The sequence below is a fragment of the Oncorhynchus clarkii genome, chromosome 11 (assembly GCF_045791955.1).
Source record: "Oncorhynchus clarkii lewisi isolate Uvic-CL-2024 chromosome 11, UVic_Ocla_1.0, whole genome shotgun sequence".
Taxonomy (NCBI): domain Eukaryota; kingdom Metazoa; phylum Chordata; class Actinopteri; order Salmoniformes; family Salmonidae; genus Oncorhynchus; species Oncorhynchus clarkii.
This window is the reverse complement of record NC_092157.1, coordinates 30,763,143-30,786,903: the sequence shown is the minus strand read 5'-3', so window position 1 is coordinate 30,786,903 and position 23,761 is coordinate 30,763,143. Positions and strand designations below refer to the sequence as shown.

The following is a 23,761-nucleotide window of genomic DNA, read 5'->3' as shown; positions in this document are numbered from 1 at the left end:
TTCCATTTAAGAATGATGGAGGCCACTGTGTTGCAGACATTTTTTGGTACCCTTCCCAAGTGCTGTGCCTCGACACAATCCTGCAACACAAACTAAAAAACGTTCTGGGACGCTGTAAAGTCCATGGAGCATAAGAACACCTCCTCCCAGCTGCCCACTGCACTGAAGATAGGAAACACTGTCACCACCGATAAATCCACTATAATTGAGAATTTCAATAAGCATTTTTCTACGGCTGGCCATGCTTTCCACCTGGCTACTCCTACCCCGGTCAACAGCACTGCACCCCCCACAGCAACTCGCCCAAGCCTTCCCCATTTCTCCTCCCAAATCCAGTCAGCTGATGTTCTGAAAGAGCTGCAAAATCTGGACCCCTACAAATCAATCGGGCTAGACAATCTGGACCCTTTCTTTCTAAAATTATCTGCCGAAATTGTTGCCACCCCTATTACTAGCCTGTTCAACCTTTCTCGTGTCGTCTGAGATTCCCAAAGCTTGGAAAGCAGCTGCGGTCATCCCCCTCTTCAAAGGGGGGGACACTCTTGACCCAAACTGCTACAGACCTATATCTATCCTACCCTGCCTTTCTAAGGTCTTCGAAAGCCAAGTCAACAAACAGATTACCGACCATTTTGAATCCCACCATACCTTCTCCGCTATGCAATCTGGTTTCAGAGCTGGTCATGGGTGTACCTCAGCCACACTCAAGGTCCTAAACGATATCTTAACCGCCATCGATAAGAAACAATACTGTGCAGCCGTATTCATTGACCTGGCCAAGGCCTTTGACTCTGTCAATCACCACATCCTCATCATCAGACTCGACAGCCTTGGTTTCTCAAATGATTGCCTCGCCTGGGGTTCACCATCTACTTCTCTGATAGTGTGTTCAGTGTGTCAAATCGGAGGGTCTGTTGTCCGGGCCTCTGGTAGTCTCTATGGGGGTGCCACAGGGTTCAATTCTTGGGCCGACTCTCTTTTCTGTATATATCAATGATGTCACTCTTGCTGCTGGTGAGTCTATGATCCACCTCTACGCAGATGACACCATTCTGTATACTTCTGGCTCTTCTTTGGACACTGTGTTAACAACCCTCCAGGTGAGATTCAATGCCATACAACTCTCCTTCCGTGGCCTCCAATTGCTCTTAAATGCAAGTAAAACTAAATGCATGCTCTTCAACCGATCGCTGCCTGCACTTGCCCGCCTGTCCAACATCACTACTCTGGACGGCTCTGACTTAGAATATGTGGACAACTACCCCCAAAACCTATTCTTCCTTTGGCCGCCTCTCCTTCCAGTTCTCTGCTGCCAATGACTGGAACAAACTACAAAATTCTCTGAAACTGGAAACACTTATCTCCCTCACTAGCGTTAAGCACCAGCTGTCAGAGCAGCTCACAGATTACTGCACCTGTACATAGCCCATCTATAATTTAGCTCAAACAACTACCTCTTTCCCTACTGTATTTATTTATTTATTTTGCTCCTTTGCACCCCATTATTTCTATCTCTACTTTGCACATTCTTCCACTGCAAATCAACCATTCCAGTGTTTTACTTGCTATATTGTATTTACTTCGCCACCCTGGCCTTTTTTGCCTTTACCTCCCTTATCTCACCTCACTTGCTCACATTGTATATAAACTTATTTTTCTACTGTATTAATGACTGTATGTTTGTTTTTACTCCATGTGTAACTCTGTGTTGTTGTATGGTTCAAAATGCTTTGCTTTATCTTGGCCAGGTCGTAATTGTAAATGAGAACTTGTTCTCAACTTGCCTACCTGGTTAAATAAAGGTGAAATAAAGGTGAAATAAATAAAATCCTGTCTCGGAGCTCAACAGTCAATTCCTTTGACCTCATGGCTTGTTTTTTGCTCTGACATGCACTGTCAACTGTGGGACCTGATATAGACAGGTGTGTGCTTTTTCAAATCATGTCCAATCAACTGAATTTACCACCGGTGGACTCCAATCAAGTTGTAGAAACATCTCAAGGATGATCAATGGAAACAGGATGCACCTGAGCTCAATTTGGAGTCATAGCAAAGGGTCTGAATACTTATGTTGTGTTTATTTTTTATTTTATTTTTACTTGATTTTCAGAAATGTCTAAACTGTTTTCTCTTTTTCAATATGGGGTATTGTGTGTAGATGGAGGATAAAAAAAATAAAACATTTAATAAGGCTGTAACGTAACAAAATGTGGAAAAAGCCAAGGGGTCTGAATACTTTCCGATGGCACTGTAAATCATTATAATGGTCTCCATGATTCGGAAGGATACAGTCAAAAAGATAAGGCCCACCCTCTTCCGAAAGTCATAGCACAATGAGCGAAGAGCATGACACTCTCTCCCGAGCTCTCCTACAATCCAAGTGGGTGCGAGATGCACACATTGGACAATGGTGGGGAAGGCGACTGGCGAAAAGCCGTATGCTCTAAGTGGCAATAATGGGGAAAAAGCGACCTGGGACAAAAAATGGGGGTTAGGTATATTAACCTGAAAAACCTCTGGGCAGACTTTTGCCACGAACAGGTGCTGGTAGAGCACAGTCCGTCCATACGTTAGACACGATGGGGAAGGGCAGTAGTAAAGTGAAAGAAGCAATATGATCTCTCCACGCTTTTCAGAGACTATGAGCTGATGTGAATGGATTGTAAGCACAATAGTCATGTCCCAGGATGAGCTAAAAGCTTAGAGGCTGTGCATAAGCGACGTGCCTCCCTAAGAGACTGCACCACAATTATGGATAAACTGTATACTTCGGAGCTTGGCATGCTGAGAAAATGGCAAATGAACCTCGACAAGATTAACCTTCTCTCCGTGCAAAAGTACTGCAATGGTGTTGGGAGAAACAATCTCTATAGTCATACTACTTCTCCACAACAACAAAAAACACCTAAACTGTGATGACCGAGATCGTGCAGAAGAGGCTTGGCACTATTTTCCTAGAGTTGCAGGCCTGTCTTTCCTTTTATTGTGGGTGGGGGTGGGCAGTAGGACGGCTACATCACTGGTTTGTCTTGGACCTGCACCATGGAGGAGTGTTGTCATGAGTGAAGATGGTTCCTCAGCTGCTCGCTCGCCTGGTTGCATGAACCAACAAACTAGTAACAAACTAGATGAGGAAAAGCTGAGGCTTTGTGGACTCTGGAGTACCAGATAGCTGTCTGGGCCTGAAATGAAATTTTATTTGTCACATGCTTTGTCAACAACCGGTGTAAACTAACAGTGAAATGCGTACTTATGGCCTTTCTCAACAATGCAGAAAAATAATAACACAAGAAAAACATTTTGGATATTTGTTCCTGAGATAATAACTATACTAATTGATATCTATCTCAATGGAGAGTGTTCTCCATAAGTCATCTTGGAGTGAACCCTGGAAACCTGTCCTCCTGTAGAACAGGGGAGCGGTTGGTTAGGGCTCCCCTGACTTGTACAGAGTAGCGGTGCCCCTCTGGCAGGAAACCGGAGCGCCACATTCTATAAAATACAATTTTATTTGCAACATGCATCGTAAACAACAGGTGTAGACCAGGTCTCTCCAACCCCAGTTGTAACTAACCTGATTTCAACTTATCAACCAGCTAATTATTACAATCAGGTATGATGGATTAGGGTTGGAGTGAAAACCTACAGGACAGTAGCTCTCGAGGGACAGGGTTGGAGACCCCTGGTGTAGACTAACAGAGAAATGCTTATTTACAGCACCCTTTCCAACAATGCAAAGTTAAAGGTTTTTAAATGTATATTGTGACATGAGGAATAACTAATAACAATAATGAGTAGAAATTAAATGGCTGTATACAGGAAGTACTGAGTCAATGTTCAGGGGTGTGAGGTAATTGAGGTATCTATGTACATATAGGAAGGCGTAAAGTGACTAGACTACAGGATATACTGAGCTGTAGCAGCAGCATATGTGGAACTGTAGCAGGAGTGTGCGTGTGTTGTCAGTATGCGTGTGTGCGCATGTTATGTGTGGGCGTATATATTGTGTGTTGGGGTGTAAGTATGTGTGGGTAGAGTCAATGCAAGAGAGTTAGTTAAAAAAAGGGTAAATGCAGGTAGTCCGGGTAGCTATTTAATTAGCTATTTAGCATTCTTGTTTAGCAGTCTTATAGCTTGGGGGTAGAAGCTGTTCAGGGTCCTGTTGGTTTCAGACTTGGTGCACTTGGTACCGCTTGCCATGCCGCAGCAGAGACAACAGTGTTTGGCTTGGGTGGCTGGAGGCTTTGACAATTTTCCAGGCCTTCTTGGTATAGAGGTCCTGGATGGCAGGAAGCTCGGCGCCAGTGATGTACTGGGCCGTTCTTACCACCCTCTGTAGTGTCTTGGGGTTGGGTGTCTTGCAGTTACCATACCAAGCGCTGATGCAACTAGTCAAGATGCTCTCAATGGAGCAGCTGTAGAACCTTTTGAGGATTTGAGGGCCCAAGCCAAATCTTTTCAGCCTCCTGAGTGGAAGGAGGTGCTGTCGTGCCCTCTTCACAACATGAGTGGGTGCGTGTGGACCATGTTAATTCCTTAGTGATGTAGACACGAGGAACTTGAAGCTCTCGACCCGCTCCACTAGAGCCCCATCGATGTGAATGGTGGCGTGCTCGCCCCTCTGTTTCCTGTAGTCCAAGATGATGTTGAGGTTGTTGTCCTGGTAACGCAGCTGCTGCACAGATTTAAAAAAAAAATAGTTTTTACGTAACCGTAATCAATCGTTAAACCCAAAGAGAGAGTAGGTAGGGCAGAGAGCCGTAGGAGGGATGGAAAGGTGTGTCCTTGCTGCAGCGTAAGACTGCTTTGCTAGCCTGAGTCTTAGCAGACTGCTGTGTAGCTGGGTACCTCAGTCCCCCAAAGCCAGCTTGTTGCCCCCTCCCAGCTGTGAGGCTGGGACGAGATGCAGGAACCGACGGGCTGCCACGGAGCCTAGGTCTGCAGGGCAGGCAGAAGTTAAAGGATTCGCCTTCCTTTTTGCACATATCACGCTTCTGCCGCATGGCGGTAAACATCTCCTTGGGTGTCACGGGCATCCATGAGGTCCACTTTCTGTTAAGCTAGATAAGCTCAGCCAAAGTGTCCTTTCTCCCACCACCAATACGCTCATGGTTCGACCCCAGCTTTGGATGGCACTATGAGAGGAACGGAGTCTCAAGTCTGTAATCATACACATCTCCCACGCATCTGGGTCTTAGGTCTCTGAGTCCAGTTGCTTCCCCACCTCCTCCAGTAACTCAGCCTGATAACAATAAAGAGGTCACGTTCAGGGCTCTAATCGCTTTAGCTGAGGCTTTGTATGTTTTCTGAAAAACAGCAGTAAAGCATTCCGTCTATCTAGGGAGTGAAGTGCTGGTGTCGTTAGTGACACGGCACAAGGGACTGAGGTGGTGAGCTAGTGACGACTCCGCCATGGGAGGGTTACATACCCGGGTTTCGAAATGTTGTTAATTGCCAGGCTTGGCCTTAGCCAGAATCCTGCTATTAAGTGGTTTATCCCACAAGCTCTTGGCTTCCCTTATTGAGGCTGTGTGGGACTGGAGTCTCTTCCCATCATACAGGTCTCTTGACGGGCACTGAGCTCCTACAGAAGACGGCCACTTGATGTTGAGTCAGGCCACGGCCCGCTTGCAGACATGGAGCACAGGATTCCACTGAAGGAGTGGCAGCTCCACGGCTCTTGGTGCCGTCAGGTCTGTGGGCCTCAGAGGGCGGGAAAACGGGGTCATCAGTCGCCCAACTCCTGTGCTATCTCAAGGACTTCTGTGAGATTGGTCTCATCGTCATCCTCGTTATTCCCCAACTCGCCATCCCCTGACACTACGTCGTCAGACAGTGTTGGGAGGGAGTCGAGTCTATCCATGACCTTGCCCCAGCTGGACTTGGTTGCTGGCAGCTGTCAGCTGTCGCCTTTGGCTCGGAGGCAAGAGTGGCTAAGGAGATAGAAGCACGTCCTCTTTAGACCTGCTCTGTAAGTACTTGGGGTCCTCGAGCGCCTCCTGGGCATGTTCCCTCTTCAAGCAATTAATGCATTAAGGGTGGGAATCTTTCCCCGCTATCATGGAGCCACAAGAACGTGGGGGTTCGAGTGCTTGGCTCGTCTTGTGACGGGATAGCAGTGGCCATTGCGAGGTACAAGGCATGATAGGGGAACCCAGAGAAAATGTTTGTTGTATGAACAACATGCAGATGGCGTAGGCCAGCTAATTAGAAGCCTTCCGGCTGGTGACTAGCAAAAGAGTAGCCTGTGTAAACAGCCCACCAAGTTAGGAGCCTTGCGGCTAACAGCAAGCAATATTGAGCACTGTATAACGCTAAAGCTGCAAGGCTGGTGGAGCTGGCTAGTAAGGAGCCTTGCGGCTAATAGCTAGCAATATTGAGCACTGTATAACGCTATAGCTGTGGGTATGCATGTGGGGTTAGCTTACCTTTCAGTAAGCAGAATCCTTGAAGTGTGGGCTAACTCAATAGCTTGCAGTGACACTAGCTACCAAAGTAGAAATAAGGAATTTCTACTCGAAAACAAAAACCTTCCGCTTAGTACTCTGAAGACCTATGCTCGGCAGCGATATCCTTCACGGTTTGCTTGTGAGCGGGCAACAGGTATCCAGTTTATATGAGGAGAGCAGGAGTAGTGACACTTTTGGTGAGGAAGAGAGCAAGAATGACAACTCTGCCCGTCTGTCTCCCACAGACACTTTTAATTGGTACTTCTGAGAGAATTTGAGATAAATCAAGTCACATTTTATTTGTCACATGCTTTGACAAACAACAGGTTTTGAACTAACAGTTAAATGCTTACTTACGGGCCATTCCCAACAAAGCAGACAGAAAGAAAACAACAGAGAAATAATAGAAAAGTAAAACGCGTAATAATAAAAGTAGTTGTAGATATACAATGAGTAACGATAACTTGGGGTACCAGTAGTTCCCCAAAAATATAAAAAGGAAATTGTTCTGAAGTGTTTCTCCTATATCTGAGAGATATAAGAAATATCAGGAAATATAATTTTTATATTTATATATTTATTTTTTTACATGTATTTAACCCCATATTTTTGGCATTAACCTCTCTGATCTCCCCATCCCGGATCCGGTATCAGGAATACAGACTCAAGCTCATTACCATAACGCAACGTTAACTATTCATGAAAATCGCAAATGAAATGAAATAAATATGCCATCTCTCAAGCTTAGCCTTTTGTAAACAACACTGTCATCTCAGATTTTCAAAATATGCTTCTCAACCATAGGAAAACAATAATTTGTGTAAAAGTAGCTAGCTAGCGTAGCATTTAGCGTTAGCATTAGCGTTAGCATCCAGCACGCAACATTTCAACAAAAACATAAAAGCCTTCAAATAAAATAATTTACCTTTGAAGAACTTCTGATGTTTTCAATGAGGATACTCTCAGTTAGATAGCAGATGCTCAGTTTTTCCAAAAAGATTATTTGTGTATTAGAAATAGCTCCGTTTTATACATCACATTTGGCTACCAAAAAAAAACGAAAATTCAGTCCTCAAAACGCGAACTTTTTTCCAAATTAACTCCATAATATCGGCTGAAAACATGGCAAACGTTGTTTAGAATCAATCCTCAAGGTGTTTTTCACATATCTCTTCATTGATATATCGTTCTTGGAAGCATGGTTTCTCCCCTCAATCAAATGGAAAAGTACAAGCAGCTGGCAATTGCGCACCGAATTCCACGCAGGACACCAGGCGGACACTTGGAAAATGTAGTCTCTTATGGTCAATCTTCCAATGATATGCCTACAAATACCTCACAATGCTGCTAAGACCTTGGGGGAACGACAGAAAGTGTAGGCTCATTCCTTGCGCAAACACAGCCATATAAGGAGACAATGGAAAACAGAGCTTCAGAAATTCTGCTAATTTCCTGGTTGACGCATCATCTTGGTTTCGCCTGTAGAATGAGTTCTGGGGCACTTACAGACAATATCTTTGCAGATTCTGAAACTTCAGAGTGTTTTCTTTCAAAAACTGTCAAGAATATAGCCGAGCATCTTTTCGTGACAAAATATCGCGCTTAAAACGGGAACGTTTTTTATCCAAAAATGAAATAGCGCCCCTAGAGATCCAACAGGTTAAGCACATTTTTACCCCTGATCTCATGTTGGCATGCCATAACAAAGGGATTGAATACTTGTTGACACAAGACATTTCAGCTTTTCTTTTTTTTATATATTTGTTACAATTTCTAAAAAACAAAATTTGACTTTGACATTATTGGGTATTGTGTGTAGATCAGTGACAGAATCTCAATGGAATCTGTTGTACAATTAACAACAATGTGGAAAAAATAAAGGGGAGTGAATACCTTCTGAAGGCATTGTATGTGCTCTGGCTTCAGTAACTGTCTGTGTAGGAAGCTGAACAGTGACTCTGTGGGTTGTTCTGGCCAGTGCTGAAGCTTGGCTGCTTTGGCCAGGTCATGGTGTAAGCCAAGTGCAAGATGTTTTAGTAACATGTAATTGCTGACTGGGTTGGCTTGCTAGAGAGCCAGGCAGGTAGTATGCTTTGGCTGGGTGTGTGGGCTGTTGAACTGCATCTGCTGCCTGGCTCTCTGATTGACTTTTTGTGTCCAAAATGGCACCCTATTCCCTACATAAGGCCATGGTCAAAAGTAGTGCTCTCTATCTTCTCTCTCTCGCTCTCTGGTCAAAAGTAGTACACTATGTAGAGAATAGGGTGCTGTTTGGGACACATGCTCTTTAAGTTGCAGAAGGAAGCAGCCAGCCTGGTTAGGCTGACGATAGATGGAGCTGAGTTGACTGACTCCGTCTAATGATCGCTGCATGTTGTGCGATTGATCGTACCGCTGCAGGGCATTCTATCCACACACAGGATTCTTGTCAAAATGCTCTCCCTTATCTCTCTTTCGCTCTTGCTCTCTTTTTCCATTTCTCTCTTTTAACTCTCTCCATCCCTCACTCAAATGATCTTCCTTTGTCATGTACACGCTCTTTGATTGACACCAAATGTGTTATGTAGACTTTTTTTTAATACCTTTTTCCTTCCCTTGAGGTTCCCACCCCTCCACTCCCCTATTATTGGGAAAGTTTGAGAAATGTAATAAGAGGCAAACCTCTCTGAAACGCAAACTTTCCGTCCGTAGCTCCTGCTTCCTGTAACCTCTTGCTTCCAGTGAGTCCATATCAGTGATGGCTCATCAAAAGCCCATAGCTGTTGAAATATAGCCCTTATTGTACAGTCAATATCAATATGAAAGAAAGCAGCCAGGGGTGGGTTTCTCCTTTTAGCTGCCGTAGGATCTTCAGAAGCAATATCTGCTGTGTAGGAGCATCTCCAGAGCTGTGGTCAATTCACGGTCAAACCACACATCTCAGCAGAGAGGGATGATGACCCCCAGACATTTTCACAATTTTGTTGTAGCCTTGAACTACCACACCTGACTCAAATAATCACAGGCATAGTGGTTAGTTGAATCCCGTGTGCTATCTCTGAAATAGGCCTAGGTCAAGTAGTTCAAAGACATGGAATTGCCGTTAGTCCCCGTGGAGACGTTTGAAAACCATCTGCTCTGTAGGAGCATGTTGAGCCGTGGTCGACTCACAGGCAAACCATAAATCTAGGAGTGGGAAGATGTCCTTTAGACAAACCACTCCCCCCTCTTTGGTCCCCCTGCGGTGAAGATCAAGCGGACGCTTACACACAAACACAAGAATGCTCACACTGTGATGCCAAGATTAGAGGTCTCGACCTCAGAGGCAGCTGGAAGAGGTTTCATCACAGATAAGATGTGTTGCATTTTGTGTGTGTGTTTTTGGAATTTTGAGTGTGTCTGTGTGTTCGTATGTCTGAGAGCCTGGCTGTGTATGTGTGTGTGTGTGAGAGCCTGATTGTAAACATTTGTGTGTGTGTGTGCCACGTGTATACGTGCGCCTGTGTGTGCGTCCGGGCACGTGTGTGTGTTTTGGTGGTTTGTGAGGCAATGGGCCTGTTGGCCATCTGAAAGCCGTTTCCTCGTCAGATGAGGAATCTTCCATATCCCTGTTTTATGTCCTCTACAAAAGCACTTTGAGCATTTAGACACTCAACCGCACATCACAACCATCTCAAATGGGCTTATTTATGTACAGTAAAGAATCACTATACCATTTGCCAGGTGTTTATTGCTTTTGGAAATTGAATGAACCTTTCTAAGTGTGACGTGTGATGGCGTTGAAGGTAACTTAATTAACAGAGGAAGACTGCACTACATCAATGTTATTAAAGCCCAAATGAACAAGAATGACTTTGGTCAAGATTAAGTTATTGGTGTTCTCAGATACGGGTTGGTCTGCCGAAGTGGCTCCCTCTGTACACCAGAGCGGGAAAGAGAGAAGAGACTCAGAGGGAGAGAGAGAAATACAGCAAGGGGGAGAGCGATGAAGAGAGAGAGAGACGGGGAAAGAGCGAGAGAGAAATAAGAGTGAGAGAGCGAGAAAGAGCGGTGTATTGTTATCATTACAACAGAGAAAGATACTGCGGATGCTCTCTCCGTGCTGTGACTGCAACCGTGTGGAGCGATCTTTCTCAAGTCGTTTTTTTTTTTTTTTTTTTTTGCCTTGTGTGTCGGTTTTTGTCTCACGTTTATCTTTTGAACATTTGTACAATTTGTCCCCTCATTCGTGTTTGTGTGCGCGCTGCTCCTATGAGAGTTGTATGTAGATGTGGACATTCGTGTGTGTGTTTGGCGTACGTTTGAGAGTTGTGTGTGTTTGCGCAGCACATCCTGTCACACAACACAGGGCCTGTTTTTTTTATTTTTTATGTGACCTTGGTTAGTTTAATCGCTTGTCACCATGGTGATGAAGCTATCCCATCTCTCCCTGCCACCTACCGCGCTCTGTAAAAGAGGGGGGTGACAGACACACAGACAGTGGGAGGTGGAACACACACAGAGCAGGAACCCTGGGGTCATTTTAACATAAAAAAGCTATAAAACACACTCTTTTAATGAAGCAATTGTAACTCATTCACCTCATTTCCATTCCTTTCAAGTTTTTTTCAGGAAAGTGGTTGTCAGACAGACAGTGATTGCTCAAGTTGGAGCTAAGAAGGAAATGCCGTGGTAAAATGCCCAAGATGTTTGTGTGGGTTGGGGGTGGCTGTGAAGTATTGGTCTATGTTGAATGTAGCCTAGCCAGCAGTATTCCTACAGTCAACATATCTAGCTTCTTCATTGCTTGCCCTTTGGGGTTTTAGGCTGGGTATCTGTAGAAGCACTCGATGACAACTCCTGATATAAAAAGGGCTTTATAAAACAAATGTGGTTTGAATGATCGTTACCCATCGGACTGGTATCTTTGTCTTCTTTATCTATGATTTTCTTTATCGTTAAATCTCATCCCACCTTCCTCCCTCTTTTTCTCTTCCTTTCATTCTGTCCCTTTTTTAGGAGCGGTATATTTGGAGGGCGGTCTGGAGGAGTCTAAGCAGCTGTTTGGGAGGCTGCTTTTCAACGGAGAGGTACAATCACTACATCACTAAATTACTAATTCACTTATACTGTCTGGAATGCTGTGTTCCCATCTCCCTCCGTGTGTGTGTGTGTGTGTGTGTGTGTGTGTGTGTGCACACGCCTGTGATTAGATTTAGATTAGAGTTGATTGTGTGTGTATACGCGTGTGGGTGTGCGCACTCGTGCTTCTTTTGTTGTGTGGACAGATTAAACGTCCTTGGTTCTTTCTAATTGCTGCCCTCTGGCCATGACGCTCAACAACAGTCTATTGAGTTAGTGTGTGTGATGCGGGGAGAGTGTGTGTGTTCGCCTGATGCTGTGATGCAGGGTTCTGTGTGTGTGATGCCTGGATCTGTGTTTCTACACCGAGAGAGAAACAGGGCCTTCGGATTGTATTCAGACGCCTTGACTTTTTCCACATTTTATCACGTTACAGACTATTTCTAAAATTGATGAGAGAAAAAAAGTCCCCTCATCTACAAACACTAATTACAAAGCAAATGCAGGTTTGTAGACATTTTTGTTACTTTATTAAATATAAAAAACTATCATATTTATGTACAGTTGAAGTCGGAAGTTTACATACAAATTTGCCAAATACATTTAAACTCAGTTTTTCGCAATTCATGACATTTAATCCGAGTAAAAATCCCCTGTTTTAGGTCAGTTAGGATCACCACTTTATTTTAAGAATGTGCAATGTCAGAATAATAGTAGAGAGTGATTTATTTCAGCTTTTATTTCTTTCATCACATTCCCAGTGGGTCAGAAGTTTAAATACACTAATTTAGTATTTGGTAGCATTGCCTTTGAATTGTTTAACTTGGGTCAAACGTTTCAGGTAGCCTTCCACATGCTTCCTACAATAAGTTGGGTGAATTTTGGCCCATTCCTCCTGACAGAGCTGGTGTAACTTTCAGGTTTGTAGGCCTTGCTCGCACACACTTTTTCAGTTCTGCCCACACATTTTCTATAGGATTGAGGTCAGGGCTTTGTGATGGCCACTCCAATTCATTTTGAAAAACCTGTTTTCAACTTGTCATTATGGGGTATTGTGTGTAGATTGATGAGAAAATAAAAACATGTTTTTTGAATAAGTCTGTAACGTAAAAAATGTGGAAAAATGGAAAGGGTCTGAATACTTTCCGAATGCACTGTACATGCTGCCGACGCTAGTCCTCTTACTCTGACTAGGGAGGCGTACAGGATCAAGGATGCATCCCAAATGGCACCCTATTCCCTATATGGGCCTATGGGCCCTGGTGAAAAGTAGTAAACACTCTACCATTTGGGATGCAATCAGAGAGTGGGATCAGGGACTATGGGCTGTCTCTGTACACAGCCTATTGTATGGGTTTCAGCTACAGTAAATAGATACATTAGCTGCACCCGGATTTGCGTAACGGTTGTGTATTAAAGCAGTACCTCTGGGCTATAAAAAAAGAAAGAGTTGTTGGTGAATTATCAAACGTTTCCACTTAAAACAACAAATCTTACAGAACAATGAGCAAACAACTTCCTCCTGGCGAAGGAATGGAGAACTGCTCACCTGCTAAATCCACAGAATGGCATTCTGAGTCAGAAATGCACAGAAAGCAGAAACCCACACATGAACACGCAGTCACACACACACACACACACACACACACACACACACACACACACACACACACACACACACACACACACACACACACACCTGCTCCCAGATGCGTAGAAAATAGAAACAAAGCAGATCAGAGAAGAGCAGAGCGTATAAACAACCCTTGGCTATAAGCAGCAGGACACTGCCTACTGTGTTCTGTTTCTCTCTTATAGCAATAGTCTAAATAGTACACACACACACACTTTCTCTCTCTTATATGGTCAGTCTAAGTTATGATTGGATTGATAACACAGGTGTTGGTTTCACTGCTGTCAGGGGAGATGGGGTGTGAGAGGAGAGGGAGAGATTTCTGGAAGGAGTGAGGGAGGAAGGGGGTATAGAAATAATTGAGGGAGTATGAGAAATGGGAGTGGGGGAGTGATAGAGTGAAAGATCATTTAAATGTGCAGTAGTATAAAATAGCATTGTCATCCCCACCAGGAGCTGAGTATTCCACAGGGCGGAACAATAAGATGAAGATTTCCACTTTGTCTGCCATAACAGCTAAGGAAACTCTGTCAAACTTAACATTCCCAAATTATCTGTACACACCACATTACCAAAGTTATGAGAAGAGGGTATGCGTCCCAAATGGCCCCCAATTGCTTATTTAATGCACTAGTTCTGACCAGGTCCCATAGAGAAACCCATAGGGCTCTGGTCTAAAGTAGTGCACTAGGTAGGGAATAGGGTGCTGTTTGGGACGAGTGTGAGGTGTCAAGCTGAAGGCCTCTCCATTTCTCTGCATGTGGTGTTCTCTGCCCTCTGAGGGTTGTGTCTGTTCAGAGTGGTGTTAAATTCACACATGGATGCTCAGGGCTTATACTCTGTCAATTCACTCACCACACTCTCTCGCTCTCTCTCTCAATTTAATTAAATGGGCTGTTATTGGCATGGGAAACGTGATTACATTTCCAAAAGAAGTTAAATAAACCAAAGTGCGAAGACGCAACACAACATCAACAAAAAACAGTAAACATTGTGCTCACGAAGGTTTTAAAATGATATAGATTTCAAGTGTTATACAGTATTATCAGCAAAGTAAATAGTTGTGCTCCACAGTTTGCCGTTTTGTCATGGCAACGCACTGCTGTGATTGCACACAGCGGTACTTTGCCTAACAGATATGGAAGTTTATCAATGTTTAATTTGTTTTCAAATTATTTGTGGGTCCGTGTGATCTGTGGGAAATATGTATCTCTAAGGTGGTCATACATTTGGCAGGAGTTTAGGAAGTGCAGCTCAGTTTCCAACTCATTATGTGGGCAGTGTGCACATGGCCTGTCTTCTCTCAAGAGCCAAATCTGCCTATTTCAATAGCAAGGCTATGCTATTGAAACGTAGTTCAGGATTTTCTTAATTTGGGGTCAGTTACTGGTCAGGTATTCTGCCACTGTGTACTCTTTTAGGGCCAGGTAGCATTCCAATTTGCTCAGTTTTTTTGGTAGATTTTTCCAGTGTGTCAAATAGTTGTCTTTTTGCTTTCTCATAATTTGGTTGGGTCTAATTGTGTTGCTGTCCATGAGCTCTGTCGGGTGTGTTTGTGAACAGAGCCCCAGAACCAGCTGGCTGAGGAGACTCTTTAGGTTCATATCTCTGTAGTGAGGGCTTTGTTGTGGAATGTGTTGGCATCACTTGCTTTTAGGTGGTTTGAGAATTGAACAGCTCTTTTCTGGATTTTGATAACTAGCGGTTATTGTCCTAAATGTATTGTTTGAGGTTTTGCATTGTACACAAAGTAGGTTTTTGCCGAATTCTGCATGCAGCCTCAATTGGGCATTTGTCCCATTTTGTGAATTATTGGTTGGTGAGTGGACCCCAGACCTCCCAACCACAGACGGCAATGGGTTCTATAACTGATACAAGTATTTTTAGCCAGGGCACTTTTTTTGCCAGATCCTTTTAATGGCATAGAAGGCCCTACCTGTGGTGTTGATGTTTAGGCAGAGGTAGGTATGATTCTTTGTGTGCTCTAGGGCAGGTATTCCCAAACTGGGTTAAGCGCAATGCCGTCGGAGGTACGCAAAATAAAACAATGAACAAAAAAAGGCCAGCATCCCGGAGTCGCCTCTTAACTGTTGACATTGAGACTGGTGTTTTAGCGGGTACTATTTAATGAAGCTGCCAGTTGAGGACTTGTGAGGCGTCTATTTCTTAAACTCGACACCCTAATGTACTTGTCCTCTTGCTAAGTTGTGCATCGGGGCCTCCCACTCTTTCTGTTCTGGTTAGAGCCAGTTTGCTCTGTTCTGTGAAGGGAGTAGTACACAGCGTTGTATGAGATCTCCAGTTTTTTGGCAACTTCTCGCATGGAATAGCCTTAATTTCTCAGAACATTAATAGACTTTCAGAAGAAAGGTCTTTGTTTCTGGCCTTTTTGAGCCTGTAATCGAACCCACAAATGCTGATACTCCAGATACTCAGCTAGTCTAAAGAAGACCAGTTTATTGCTTCTTTTAATCAGAACAACAGTTTTCAGCTGTGCTAACATAATTGCAAAATGGTTTTCTAATGATCAATTCGCCTTTTAAAATTATAAACTTGGATTAGCTAACACAACATGCCATTAGAACACATGGACAAAAAAATGAGATTTTCTTTAAAAAAAAAACAAGCACACATCTAAGTGACCCCAAACTTTTGAACGGTAGTTTATGTAAATAGTTATTTCTGTTTTTTGTTTTTAATGTATAACAATTTGGTGCGCTTTGTCATTATGGGGTATTGCGTGTGTAGATTGAGTTTTTAAAATTTATTTATATAATCAATTTTAGAATAAGGCTGTATCATAACATGTTAAAGAAGGGAGAGGGGGTCTGAAGAAGGGAAGGGGTCTGAATACTTTCTGAATGCACAATTGTATTATTTGTGTACATTATAAAATGAATGTCATATATTTTCCACCCAAAGCTGCACCCAACACTTTCCATCAATTTATATAGCGGACTGTCATGCCAAATTGTGTCTCAAGCTTTTTAGAAATCAACAAACCATGAGAAGATGTTGCTTTTGTTTTGTTTGTCAATAAGGGTGTGTACAGTGTATACGTGGTCTGCCGTATGGTATTTTGGTTAGAAGCCAATTTTATATTTGCTCAGGACATTGTTTTCACTGAGGAAATGTTGGGGTTTGCTGTTGACAGTACTGCAGAGGATTTTTCAGAGATTGCTGATGACACAGATTCCACAAAATTTATTGGGGTCAAATTTGTCTCCACTTTTGTGGATTGGGGTGATCAGACTTTGATTCCAAATATTGGGGTAGATGCCAAAACTGAGGAAAAGAGTTTAAGAATATATTTTGTGATAGGTATATTTTATAGTTTAGCGTACCATCAACACCACAGGCCTTTTTTGTAAATTATCATGTACCGTATATGTTTTTGCCTTTTGGTTCTTTGTTATATGTCTGAAAAGGTTGGAGAAGTGGTTTATCCATACATCTCTATTTTGGATAGATAGGCTCTTCGTGTTTGTTTATTGTGTTCCAATTTTCCTAGAAGTGATTTGATTCTATTCTTCATTCACATTGAGCTGTTTTCTGACATGCTGTACCTATTAAAAAAAATACAAAAAAATAAAATGGTTTTAGTGTTTCACCATAGTGAAGCTGTAAGCTTGGTTTTCTGCGTCACTGTACTTTTGGTTGGATAGGGTTTCTTAATTTATTTCTTAGATTTTTGCATTCGTCATCAAAACATTTATCGTTGTTAGTTTTCCTAGGTTTTCCGCCTGAAATACATTTGTATTTTGTTATCTGAATGGTCACATATATTGTTCAGGCTTCCTTCTGCTAAGTTTACAACTTCACTATTGCAGTGAAACATTTTGTCCAGGAAGTTGTCTAAGAGGAGTTGGATATTTTTTGTGTGGGGGGCAATTGTTTTTTGGTAGGTCTCGACACTACCCTACTTCCATCTGTGGCATTTCATAATAGCATGCAGTTTGTTCTGCTTTGATGCCTCATGGTTGAGAATTGCTCTTTTCAAGTAGATTGTGATTTTTCTGTGATCTGATGGGGGTGTCAGTGGGCTGACTGTAAATGCTCTGAGAGACTGGGTTAAGGTCGGTGATAAAGTAGTTTACAGTACTACTGCTAAGAGGTGAGCTATAGGTGTACCCACCGTAGGTGTCCCCTCGAAGCCTATCATTGACTATGTACTGGCCCAGTGTGGGACAGACCTGTATTTGTTGGTTGTTTTGTCACGGTTATATCTAGGGGGGCATATTGGGGAGGGAATGCTGTCACGTACAGGTAGGTGTTTGTCTCTCTGTGTGCTGAGAGTGTCATTTCTGGAATTTCTGTCGCCACATGTCCCTGGGTCTGGAAATTGTTCATCTCCCCCACTTGGTAGCACACGGGGACATTTTTCTTTGAGATAAGTTCCTTATTTATTTCTAACCAGATGTGAAATGCTCCTGTTTTAATTAATGTAATAGTGGGTTATGTCTGATGTATACCAAATTAGCATACCCCTTGAGTCCCGTCCCTGTTTCACTCCTGGTAGTTTGGTGGATGGGACTACCAGCTCTCTGTAACCTAGAGGGCAACCAGATGGTCCATCTCCTCTATACCATGTTTCTTGTAGGATAACAATGTCTGTATTTCTGATTTCTGGGTTCCTGCTCTTTTGGCCAAAGGCAGCTGACCTCAGACCTTGTATATAGCATGAGACAGTAAAAGCTTTGTGTTCCATAGTGTCCAGTGTTGTTATTCGTGTGGTTTACTTTCAAAACATTAGGTTTGAGCTGAGCATCTAGTGAATGTCTCTAAGGTTGCAGGTTGGGGCTTGGTTGGGTGTAGGAGTCGGGTTGGGCATGTTTGCCCGTTCACAGCCTTGGGCATAAGTGTGGCTGTCATGTTGAGGTCCGCGCTGCTAAATTGCCATGAATGTTTAATGCTTTTCGACCTGTCCCCAAATTAATATACTTCGTTTTGATATTTCAACCTGCGTGTCCTGATCGCGCCTGGTGTGGATGAATAAAATCAACATGCGCGCGATTGCGTAAGCAGACTCACACGAGCGCCCGATCTAGTCAGCATGTAATCCACTATAATAATTTCCTTCCTCCAGTCATGTAGACTAGAGTGCAGAGTCTAGAATACCACCATGGTATCATCACACTCCAGCCTGGTAGGTGGTGATAATGCACATAACTCTGGTATGCACACTGCCATAAAACCCCAACAATGTCTTTCAGTGTCCTGGCAAAGGTGGTGACCGTGGCCTTGTAGAGGTGTACCTGGTTGTAGAGGATGTCCAAATTCAGGGAGCGGTAATGGGCTAGGTAAACATTGGGTTTCGAGTAGGGCAATTTTGTCTGATATCGATATCTGATATTTTCCTTGCCAAAAAAAATGATACCGTTATTTAACATTTTTAGCGGCCTTTTAAGCATTCTAGTATAGTTAAATAGTTGAAACACACACACACTGACCAAAAAGTTATTTTGTTGGCATTTACATATGTCCCCATTACCAGTAAAACGTTTCGTTGTTCATTTGTTCGGTCTCAACGGGGATTTCATCATACATGTCAAGCAGTGAAGTTTTAGCCGATTCCGATGTTTACCGATATATCGTGCATCCCTAGTTTCGAGGCACAGTCACGGGAAATTCTTACATTGACCCACTGTATGGTGGCAGTATAGTTTTGTGGCAACCCTTTACTCAGGTCGTTTGTGCCTGTGTGAATTATGTGCAGCTCCAGGGCACACCGGGTGTTTGGACACCACAGTTTAGCCACTTAGTGTTTAGGAATGAGTTTTCCTGCACAAATTTTCCATTTGAAAATTGCTAGGATGGCTAAGGGGGTGGGGGGGTCTGGTGGGTTGGTGGATCATGTCTGTCCTGCCTGTGGTTGGTGTCTGAAGTGGGCTATTCTGTTCGCTTCTCTTGGGGGAGGGACTGCTCTCTCATGAGTTGTTCATTTTCCCCTCCATCCTGTGGGAGTTTTATCACCACAGCCCAGACTGAAGACACGTCTCTCTCCCTCTTCAGCTTTCTGGGTCTGGTTGAGTGGATGTTGTTGTGGTGGTCTGTCTGAAATGTGTTGAATTTCTGTTTGAGCTCTACCAGCTCGATCTCCCTCATCAATGCAGGAGCAGTGCTGTTTTTGGATCTGCTCAGTTCTGAAGGGGTGATTCTCTTCTTGGGGCTGCTCATCTGTTGGGCTTTTGAGGAGGGGGTGTGACCTGACCTGCTCAGGATGGAGGGGTTGTCACCAGGAGTGAGCTTCTCCTGCTGCGCTCCCTCTTTGATCTTGTAAAAGTCGTGCTGAAACGGTTTGCGGTTGCCCTGCACCATTACTCTTCCAAGCGTGTACAGGTTGATACTGGCTGTCTCAGTGTCCTCAATGTCCAGTATTCTGAGTTTCCACCCTGGGTTAATACCCTCTCTCTTGACATGCCAGAGGCTTGTCTGTGTGGAAGATGAGGTTGCTTACGTTTCCATTGCCGTAACAGTCAGCAAATAGTGTTTCTCTCTGGATTTTCCTTGAGGAGCATGTCTTTGTACTTTTACGTGCAGCATAAAAACAAAATAATCTGGGGTTAACGTATTTTGATAGCCTCTGCATGGGCGTGTCTAGCCTATTCATTTTGGTGGGGGGAGATTGCAGTGCTCTGCTGCTGCCATTGTTGTATTCAAGCGAATTCACACTTCACATCTCAGTGAAAATTGTAGTTGTTGCCAGTGCGTCTGTCCAGTCTTAACTAAGCATTCGGGTCTTCATATAGTAAGATATCTTATAATAAGATATTTAGAGATTATTGTCATGTCTTTTATTGTCCTTGGAAGTAGCTACAGACTCCATTGCAGGTTGGGTTGGCTTTTTCTGCTGGTTGTTCTGCTGAGTAGTCCTTGGCAGTCTTTGCAATAAGAATCCTTTCCAGGTAATTCTGTCAAAATGTAATGTACGCTTAATGTTTTTATTTGGATTGATGGTTCTGTTGTAGAGAATACTTTTCTGAGTAAGACCCTGTGGGAAAAAAATCCAGGTTTTTCCCACTAATTCTCAAGCTATCTTCCTCTCTCTGTTTCTCTGCTGTCAATTCCACAATGTGCTTTTATGGCCGGAGAACTTCAGGCCCACACCTGTTGTTTTACAGACCTAAACTAAATATTTGCGTCCCAAATGGCTCCCTATACAGGCCATCCCAATGGGCCCTGATTGTGCCCAAAAGTTGTCCACTACTTAGGGATTATGATACTATTTGGGACTCGGATAACGTCCCCAGTGGGTTTAATATGAATCCCTAATTGGTTTGACATCCATGCCCGGTTCACACAGAGAGTTACACAACTGTTTTTTTTACACAACACCTTGCCTTCCACTAGTTTCTTAATAACAGCACTATGTTGCAATACAGGACAATCAAACTCCCAATAGGGAGCCTGTGAAATATCTAGATGTGAATTTCGTAATGAACTAAGAGAGAGGAGTAGTTTGAGGTTATTATGCCATCTTACAGTTTTAGGAAGGAAGAGCCTCTCTAGACAGACATACCTGCGGTGTTCTCAGCCCACACACACACACACACACACACACACACACACACACACACACACACACAGGTTACTGTGTTGGATACTGTTGAGATGCGTGCCGTTCTGCTCCATTCTTGTAGAAGTGGCCATCACCATCATGATGATCACACTCACTGCCCATAGGCTAATCCACTGTTGCCTATTGTCACCTCCGTCCTAGGAAAACGTGCCAGGGGTTGCCGTGACAACAGTGGTTGCCACAGCGATCTGCTAGAGCTTTTGTTTGGTTTTGAAGGGCAGCAACAGGCAGCCTTCACCTCTCCACGGCCACACTGATTGGAAAGATGCTATGTTTTGAGCGGTTTGGAATGGAGTGGTATCTAAAAAAAAAAAACATCAGAATCTAACCTGCCGGTCAATTTTTTCTCTCGATTTTAAGCTTTTGAGTTGTCACGTCTGCTGATTTAATGTCCACTTTGGGGAAAGGCCTGAAAACCCTATGGGCAATGATCAAATTGATTCCCTTATAATAATACATAGGACATGAGAGTTGAGCACATTAAAACATCCCTGTCTAATCAATGTATACAATATCACACATTGTATTTAGATGGTTTATGCTAGATTTTATACACCACTATTTGAACCTGTGCTACTTGGTTACTGGGCATAGGCTACCAGTAGAGTGTGCTAGGCTTGCACGCTGAAGACAGGGCTGAACACACACACACACACACACACACACACACACACAGACACACAGGTAGAAGCGGGCTGGCGCTCTGGCAGTTCCACTCCACTACCTCAGCCAGCTAACAGCGCCAAGCCGAGCTAGGGGGAGAAAATAAATGGCTTCCTAACACTCACCGTCACCACAGCCTGCATCTATCGCAATTGATTTAGCCCCGTGCTACTACATAAGTGAGCTTTTTTCCTTTAGAATACCCAATGGCTAAGTCTCAAATGGCACCCTATTCCCTATATAGCGTACTACTTTTGATCACAAACGAGTGCATTATATAGGGAATAGGGTGCTATTTGGGACTCAGGAAATTACTAATATCTACCCACGTCCAACTGTACTGGAGTGCACTCTCTCCATCCCTCTCCCTCCATCCATGTCGCAGTTTTTTTTCTCGCTTCCTCTCTTTTTCCTTTTCACCTCAGGTTGAGAAAAAAAAATGTGCCTGCAGTACTTTTCAGAATGTTCCTTATTCTGAATTTGTGTTTGTTGAAAATGGTTTGGGTTTGTATGTTTCTTCAGACACAATCAACATCTCTCTCCGGAGTTGGCGCTATTCTTCTTTTCTATTTGAGGAAGTTGTGTGTAGGTTTGCTTTTTCATTTGGCTTTAGTACGCCACACTGTACAGATACAAAAACACTCACAAGTGGGTCCTGTTCACAACCATAAGTTGTATGAAAGATTTAACCAATAAAAAACTTTGTACATAGGGTCAGGTGGACATTTGACTTCCACTGCATCCTAACTCTTCATCACAATTCATATCTAAATTAAATTTAAAAAAGAAAACATACGTTTGAGGCTTGTTTCTCACCATTCTGGTTACCTCTGAAACCCTATACTGACCATGTATGTTCTCCTATTAATTGTTATTGATCTACAGTTGTGGTTTGAACTGGCTCTAAACTGTAGTTTGATGTATTGATTGACAGTCAGTCACAGGAGACTCATTTGTCAGGGTCCTCTATCCCCCAGAGAGAGGGAGAGGGAAAGAGTGGGACTGCTAGAAAGAGTGGTAGAGCGTGAGAGGAGGGAGGGAGAGAGAGCGAGAAGTATATAAAGATAGAGATTGATATGGGGAGAGAGAGGGGGGTGAGCGAGAGTAGCAGAGAGACAAGGCATCCCAATCATGGATGTCCAGTAATCCCAGGAGGTCCCAGCCAGCGTGATTGATAGGAGCAGTTTTGGAGTGTGCATTTGTGTGTGTTTGCTCGCACAATGTGCTGAGCCTTGGTCTTAGTGAAATGAATGAATGGGTCATCATGGGAGATTGATTCTCTGTGGGTTAGAGAGGGCAACATTTATTGAGTCCTATGACATCTTCAACAGGTTTTACTTGTTCACTCAGCCTGTTTTCTTTTACTTAAAAAAAAAAAAAAGAGACCGGGCAGAGTGAGGCACCGGGAGAGACCGGGCAGAGTGAGGCACCGGGAGAGACCGGGCAGAGTGAGGCACCGGGAGAGACCGGGCAGAGTGAGGCACCGGGAGAGACCGGGCCGAGTGAGGCACCGGGAGAGACCGGGCCGAGTGAGGCACCGGGAGAGACCGGGCCGAGTGAGACACCGGGAGAGACCGGGCCGAGTGAGACACCGGGAGAGACCGGGCCGAGTGAGACACCGGGAGAGACCGGACCGGGAGAGACCGGGCCGAGTGAGACACCGGGAGAGACCGGGCCGAGTGAGACACCGGGAGAGACCGGGCCGAGTGAGACACCGGGAGAGACCGGGCCGAGTGAGACACCGGGAGAGACCGGGCCGAGTGAGACACCGGGAGAGACCGGGCCGAGTGAGACACCGGGAGAGACCGGGCCGAGTGAGACACCGGGAGAGACCGGGCAGAGTGTGAGAGAGAGAGAGAGAGAGAGACCGGCAGAGTGAGAGAGAGAGAGACCGGCAGAGAGAGAGAGAGAGCAGAATTGTTGAGCAGAATTGGGTCAATACCCCCTACTCATTCGAATAGAAAAAAGAGCCATCCAATTTCTACAACCACCTAAAAACAAGTGACCCCAAAACATTCCATCACACAACTCTACAATGCCAAGAGAGTCCCCTCAGCCAGCTGGTTCTGAGGCTCAGTTCACCAACCCAAACCAACCCCATAGAGCCTCAGGACAGCACTCAGAAAATTTGGCCCAACCAAATCATCACAAAACAAAAATAAAAATATATCACCTATTGGAAAGACACCACAAAAAATCAAAGTAAACTTCAATGCTATTTGGCTCTAAACAGACAGTACATGGTGGCAGACTATGACCACTGTGACTGATAGAAAACTGAGTAAAACATTGACTAGGTACAGACTCAGTGAGCACAGTCTGGCTATAGAGACCGGTCGTCACAGACAAACCTGGCTGCCCAGGGGAGAGGTAGAGACAGAGCTGCATTTCCTATTA

General features: G+C 44.0%; 1 protein-coding gene across 3 annotated transcripts in view; it reads left to right on the top strand.

Moving 5' to 3' along the window:
• The window catches only part of LOC139420430 (drosha ribonuclease III), a 138,043-nt gene that overhangs the window by 51,869 nt on the left and 62,413 nt on the right, over positions 1–23,761 (top strand). For all 3 annotated transcript variants that reach the window (XM_071170555.1, XM_071170557.1, XM_071170556.1), the window contains exon 23: positions 11,427–11,497. In XM_071170555.1, the coding sequence (XP_071026656.1) occupies positions 11,427–11,497 (71 nt within the window). The remainder of the gene's footprint in view (positions 1–11,426; positions 11,498–23,761) is intronic.